At 54.1% G+C, this 7,125-nt stretch overlaps 1 protein-coding gene across 4 annotated transcripts in view; it reads left to right on the top strand.

Moving 5' to 3' along the window:
• Bicra (BRD4 interacting chromatin remodeling complex associated protein) overlaps window positions 1–7,125 on the top strand; it is a 73,181-nt gene that overhangs the window by 54,467 nt on the left and 11,589 nt on the right. For all 4 annotated transcript variants that reach the window (XM_055615543.1, XM_055615544.1, XM_055615546.1 and 1 more), the window contains 2 exons: window positions 1,695–3,647; window positions 3,964–4,140. In XM_055615543.1, the coding sequence (XP_055471518.1) occupies window positions 1,695–3,647; window positions 3,964–4,140 (2,130 nt within the window). The remainder of the gene's footprint in view (window positions 1–1,694; window positions 3,648–3,963; window positions 4,141–7,125) is intronic.

Genomic DNA, 7,125 nt, shown 5'->3' with positions numbered 1-7,125 from the left:
CTTTCTTTCTTTCTTTCTTTCTTTCTTTCTTTCTTTCTTTCTTTCTTTCTTTCTTTCTTTCTTTTCTCCTTCCTTCCTTCCTTCCTTCCTTCCTTCCTTCCTTCTTTCCTTCCTTTCTTCCTTCCTTCCTTCTTTCCCTCCCTCCCTCCCTCCCTCTCTCCCTCCTTCCTTCCTTCCTTCCTTTTTCTTTCTTCCTTCCTTCCTTTCTGTCTTTTTTTTTTTTTTATCCTTTCTGTCTTTTTTGTTTTGTTTTGTTTTGTTTTGTTTTTGAGACAGGGTTTCTTGGTGTAGCCTTGGCTGTCTTGGACTTGCTCTGTAGACCAGGCTGGCCTTCAACTCACAGTGATCCACCTGCCTCTGCCTCCTTGAGTGCTGGGATAAGTTTGCGCTTATTAAAAAAAAAACAAATAACAACAACAGGCAGGTATGGTGGTGCTTGCCTATGATCCCAGCACTTGGGAGGTGGAAGCAGAAGGATCAGGAGATATCCATGGGGTCTGGAGAGATGGCTAAGTGGTTAAGAGCACTGGTTGCTCCTGCAGAGGAGTGGGGTTTTGTTCACAGTACCCATGTGGTGACTCACAACTATCTGTAACATCTGGGGCATCTGACATTTTTCTATTCTTCCTAGACACCAGGCACATATGTGTGTGCATACATACACGTAGGCACGTGTGTACACAGAAAATATTTATAAAAAATTATCCTTAGCTATAGAGCAAGCTCTAGGCCAGCCTAGGCTACATAGTGAGTTCTAATCCAGCCTAGGCAAACAAGGTCTTCCTGGACTATGTAGTCTGTTTGAGACAAGCCTAGGCTACAAGAAACCTTGTCTTAAAGGAAGTGATTCAGAGCCCACCCTGATGGTACACACCTTTAATCCCTGCACTCAGGGAGGTAGAATGGGGTCAAGGGGAATTCAAGGTCAGCCTGTGGGTTCAGTGTCATCCTGTCTATGTGACATATTCTAAAACAGGACTAAGTAGAGATCCTGTCCCAACCTCCTGCTCCCAGAAGGAAGGAAGTCATTACATTGGAATCACAAGTGTTGTGGGTCTCTGTGAGCACAGGTTCATTTTATTTATTTGACTCACTTTGTGTACACTCCTGTGCGTGTGAGTTTACCCCAGCCTGTGTGTGGAGGTCAGAGGAAACTCTCAGGAGTCAGGGCTCTCCCTCTCCCTCCTGCTGCCTCCTAGGATGTAGGGATTGACAACCTGCATTCACTGGCCCATTTGACTTCAGAAAGAAAATACAGGCAGCTGCCCCCCCAGCGCGAGGCTGCTGGAATCTGTACAGTGAGTTCTTTCTCTTCTTTTTAAGAAACTTTTTTTGCTTATTAAAATGGTATATATGTGTATGATCCTTGTATGATGGGGACGTGCACAGGCCATGGCATGCACGCAGAGGCGTAGGAGCAGTTTTAAGGAGTCGGTTACCACATTGGGAACTCAGGTCATCAAGATTTCGAGGCGGAGGCTTTTCTTGCTCACCTTCTTATCACCATCTACTGATAGGGGCACATGGGGAAACTGAGGACAGATTCAGCTTCGGGGTGCACAATGAAGCCCACACCCAGCCAGGGGTTGGTCTGTGTCCGGTCACTTTCTGGTGGAACGTTCTTGGGTCGTAGAGGCCTTGTCAAGTGTGTCCCTGGCTCACCTCAGCACTTACCTTCTCCTGATTGCCTCCAGCTCCACGTGCAGGAAGCTGCCAGCAACCACTTGAACCCTGAGCCCAGCCAGCCTGCTCCCAGCGTGGACCTGGACTTCCTGGAAGATGATATCTTGGGCTCCCCTGCAGCAGGAGGAGGTGGAGGAGGCAGCGGGGGCCCGGACCAGCCCTGTGACATCCTTCAGCAGAGTCTGCAGGAGGCTAACATCACAGAACAGACCTTGGAGGCAGAGGCAGAACTGGACCTGGGCCCCTTCCAGCTGCCCACCCTACAGCCCGCTGATAACGGGGCAGGTGCTACCGGGGCTGCTGGAGCCGCTGCGGTGACTGCCGGAGCCCAGGCTCTCTTCCCAGGCGGCGCCGATCTGCTGGGGCTACAAGCCCCGCCCACCGTCCTGACCCACCAGGCTCTGGTGCCACCCCAGGATGTGGTCAACAAGGCCCTGAGCGTCCAGCCCTTCCTGCAGCCTGTGGGCCTGGGCAACGTGACCCTTCAGCACATTCAGGGCCTTCCCAATGGCAGTCCTGGGGGTGCTGCAGCAGCCACCTTAGGTCTGGCACCCATTCAGGTAGTAGGCCAACCCGTCATGGCCCTTAACCCGCCCACCTCCCAGCTTTTGGCAAAGCAGGTGCCTGTCAGTGGCTACCTGGCCTCAGCAGCTGGTCCCTCGGAGCCTGTGACGCTGGCATCCGCTGGCATGTCCCCCCAGGGGGCCGGCCTGGTCATCCAGAAGAGTCTCCCAGCTGCGGTGACTACCACACTCAATGGGAACTCGGTGTTTGCCGGTACAGGGGCTGCCACTGCAGGAGCCAGTGGGGCGCCCTCGGGACAGCCGCTGGCGGTGGCCCCGGGCCTTGGCACGTCACCGCTGGTACAAACGCCCAATGTGATTCTACACAGAACCCCCACACCCATCCAGCCGAAGCCTGCAGGGGTGCTGCCCCCGAAACTCTACCAGCTGACACCCAAGCCCTTCACCCCCACGGGGGCCACCCTCACCATCCAGGGTGAGCCAGGAACCTTGCCCCAGCAGCCTAAGGCCCCCCAGAACCTGACTTTCATGGCCGCAGGCAAAGCTGGCCAGAACGTGGTGCTGTCCAGCTTCCCGGCACCAGCCTTACAGGCGAATGTATTCAAGCAGCCGCCGGTTACCACCACAGGCACGGCCCCGCAGCAGCCCCCCGGAGCCCTCAGCAAGCCCATGAGCGTCCATCTTCTCAATCAAGGCAGTAGCATTGTGATCCCTGCTCAGCACATGCTGCCTGGCCAGAACCAGTTCCTGCTGCCTGGCACCCCGGCTGTTCAGCTCCCCCAGTCGCTGTCTGCCCTGCCTGCCAACGTGGGCGGCCAGATCCTCACAGCCGCGGCACCACATGCAGGCGGACAGCTCATCGCCAACCCGATCCTCACCAACCAGAACCTGGCAGGCCCGCTGAGCCTGGGCCCCGTGCTGGCACCCCACTCAGGGCCACACAGCGCCGCTCACATCCTCTCCGCAGCTCCCATCCAGGTGGGCCAACCTGCCCTCTTCCAGATGCCTGTGTCGCTGGCTACTGGCAGCCTGCCCACCCAGAGCCAGCCGGCCCCCACCGGCCCCACGGCCACCACTGTCCTCCAGGGCGTCACCCTGCCTCCCAGCGCTGTGGCCATGCTCAACACCCCTGATGGACTGGTACAGCCCACCACCCCAGCTGCCACTGCTGGGGAGGCCGCCCCTGTCCTGGCGGTTCAGCCCGCCACCCAAGCGCCCCCCGCCGTCACCACACCACTGCCCATGGGCCTCCAGCAGCCACAGGCACAGCAGCCGCCCCAGGCCCCTACCCCGCAGGCGGCCACCCAGCCTCAGGCCACCCCTCCTCAGGCCAGCCCAAGCCTGGCATCCAGCCCAGAGAAGATAGTCCTGGGGCAGCCGCCCCCCGCGGCCACAACGGCCATCCTCACTCAGGATTCCCTCCAGATGTTCCTGCCCCAGGTAATGGGGGAGCATGGAGGGAGGGACGGCAGATAGCTGAGCTGAGGGGCGGGCTGGTAGGCCTATTGACAAGAGATGGGGCTGACAGACAGATGGCGTACTTGGTGAACAGAGTCAAGGGGGACATAGAAGGGATGGTGAATGAATGGTGGATGGAATGATGGAACGCAGAGGAGGGTGAGCAGACAGAGGCTCTGGGGTCAGCCTGCTCTGCACCTCTTGTCTGTAGTTGCCCGTGAGGTGGGTGGGGCGGCAGGCTCGGATGGGAGCCCGTGGCCTCTGGGGCCTTCTGATCCTGGTTGGGTGGCCCTTGCAGGAGAGGAACCAGCAGCCCCTCTCTACAGAGGGTCCCCACCTCTCGGTGCCTGCCTCCGTCATAGTCAGCGCCCCGCCTCCTGCCCAAGACCCAGCCCTGGCCACGCCCGTCACCAAAGGAGCTGGCCATGGCACCCAGACCCCCGACAGCCGGGCTTCCCCAGCTCCAGCTCCCCAGGTAGACGCACCTTGGCAGCCTGGCCGCCTTACGCAGCCCCCGCTCCCTCGCCCTGCCTGCCTCTGTCCTGCTACCCTGGGAAACACACTCCTTCGTTCCTCGCTCTCATGTTCCCTGAACGTCTGCTGGCCACAGTGCACCTTTAGAGTCCAGCTCTAGACAGGGGACAGGTCACCAAGGGGTAGGGAGTGACCTTCAGAGCTGTGTCGGGTGGCACAGCTCCTTTCCTTCACACTGAACACGCCCAACATGGTGGCACCTGCCTTGAACCACACTAACAGGGTGGAGACCGGAGTATCAGTCAGGGTCATTCTTGGCTACACAAGGAGTTTGAGGCCAGCCTAGGCTACATGGGATGCCGTCTCAACAACCAGAAGAACCGTACATTCCCTTCAGAGTGAATGCTTTCGGACATCAGTGCTCTGTCTTCCAGTTTTATAAAAGGTGAAGGCTGTACCTAGGTCATGCCTGGTCTGTTGTTTAAACTTGACCTTGGTGGCTGCTTTCCGTTATTTTAAATGGCTACGTAGTAGATCATTGTGTGAGTATGTTATTTTTTTAGACAGTCCTTATGGATGGGCGTTTGAAGTCACTCCTGGTTTTTACATACCATGAACAAGGCCACGGATAAGAGCTTTGTGTGGTATTTTGCAGAATAAGTCATTATTTTGTAGTCTGGCTTGTGTACTAGGTAGGCATTCTACCACTGAGCCACTCCCCAGCCCCTCACTGGGGGATTCTAGGCAGGTGTTCTACCACTGAGCCACAACCAGCCCCTCACTGGGGGATTCTAGGCAGGGGCTCTACCACTGAGCCACGGCCCCAGACCCTCACTGGTGGGCTCTAGGCAAGCACTTCACTACTGAGAATAAATCACAAGGCCTTTGAACATTTTCAGTTTAACAGTCTTTCTAAGTTGTCCAGGTAAGCCTTCTACCTCAGTGTCTCAAATTGCTGGGTGTACCACACACAACTTAGAATAAGTTCTTTAAACTGAGTTTTCTGAGTCTAAAAGGTATGATGGTTCTGTATTGTAATGATATCTCCAAGCTGCCTTCTGTGGACTGTCAGTTAGTTTAGCTTGTCAGAAGTGTAATTTTGTACCTGTCTTCTACCAGCCTCATTAGTGTATTGAAGTGGCCGGTATGACAGGTGAAAAAAAGTGCCTTGCATTGATTTTTAAGTTGTGTTCCTTTTCACTATTGATGAAATCAGTCAACTTTTTATGCATTTAAGAACTATTTGTTCTGAGAAACTGTTTATATACTTTGCTTTTTTTAAATGTGGGTTCCTGGTCAGTTTCTTGTTGATTTGTGGACACTATTTACATGTGAGGAAAATGAGCCTTTAGTCTTATATGAATCATTGGCACATGAGAAGGTAAGGTGTTGTGAAGTTGTTTTTAAAAAAAAAGAAAAAGATGGGCCAGACAAGAGGTGGAAACTAGAAGAGAACCTATATTGGCAAGGGGCTGGATGGCAAAGTCAGTGCGGCTTGGCCTTGAACAGCCATGATTCTCCATACAGACTTCCTGCCATGTGAATGTGAACACTGTTTCTTCCATCTAGATTGAGGGTGGGGAGGAGGGTTTAGGCTGAATCAGTGTGTTATACCCATCATGTGGCAGGCCTTGCTGTGTGTGCTGTAGCCAGGACTTCCAGCTGCTGTGTTGTGTGTGTGACTGTGTGTGGGTGTGTGCAGTTGGAGCTGCAGTTACAGACACTTGTGACCCACCTGATACTGGTGCTAGGAGCCTGTGTCCTCTGCTAGAGCCTCAGTGCTCTCTACCACCTAGCCGGCTCTCCAGCACTGTCCCGAAATGCTGGCCACAGCCCATGAATGTCCCAGCAGGCAGTGCATGTAGTTGAGGAGCCTCAGTCCGAGGGAATTGTGGAGTGTGGGGGGAGGGGCTGTTCTGGCCTCTTCCGCCCCTTCCTCTGGGCCCAACTTCTGTATGTTGCTTATTTCTCTGTGCTTCAGTTTCCTTATCTCTCACGTGAGGTGAGGATAATGACAGCAGCGACTTTACAGTTAGGGTATGTGTGTAAACTCCGAATTCATTTTTGTTTGTTTTTTGTTTTTCAAGACAGGGTTACACTTGGTGGCCCTGGCTGTCATGGAACTCCAGGCTGGCCTTGAACTCAGAGTTCAGCCTGCCTCTGCCTCCCGAGCGCTGGGATCAAAGGTGTGCGCCACCGCTGGCCAGCTTAGTTGCTAGGTTTTTTTTATGCTGTATTCTTAACATCAGGCCTGACTAACACTGAGACAGCTCTTAACCAGAAGGATCTAGGCAGCTGAGCGTGGTGGCACACACCCGAAAGCCTGCCTTGAGTCAGAGGCAGGGAGACCCAGAGGTTCAAGGCCGGCCTGGACTCTCACAGGGAGTTCTAGGTGAGTCCACAGTTAGCTTGAGCCTTCGATCCCAGCACTCAGAAGGCAGAGGCAGATGGAGTTCTTAGTTTAAAGCCAGTCTGATCTGCATAGTGAGTTCCAGGCCATCCTGGGCTACATGAGACTTTCGTTTTAAATCAAGGAATAAAAGAGAGGTGTCGGGCAGGGCTACAGTCATGCAAAGGCTTGTTGAGGCTGGCGAACCTGCCTCTCAGCTTGGCCTGTGTGGGTGTCCAAAGGGACAGGTCACGGCAAGCCAAGATTGGCTTCCCCGGGGCAGATGAGTAGCGAGAACCTGCTATGGTTGGGAGGTGAAGCCTGCTTTTTGGCCTAGTCTAGTAAGTGACATGATCACTTCAAGGGAAACTAATGCGGGACTGTTTTAGAGAACAGTGGGTTTGTTTGTTTGTTTTCTAAACTTACCTGTGTTTTTTATGTGTATGGATATTTTGCCTGTATAAGCCAGAAGAGGGTGTTGGACTCCCTGGAACTGGAGACAATTGTGAACTGTAGTGTGGGTGCTGGGAATCAAACCCTAGTCCTCTGCAAGAAGAGCCACTGCTCTTAAACACCTCGTCAGCCACTGTCAATCTT

The sequence above is a fragment of the Psammomys obesus genome, unplaced genomic scaffold (genome assembly GCF_907164565.1).
Source record: "Psammomys obesus unplaced genomic scaffold, mPsaObe1.curated_primary_1811, whole genome shotgun sequence".
NCBI lineage: Eukaryota > Metazoa > Chordata > Mammalia > Rodentia > Muridae > Psammomys > Psammomys obesus.
This window is presented reverse-complemented; position numbering and strand designations above follow the sequence as displayed.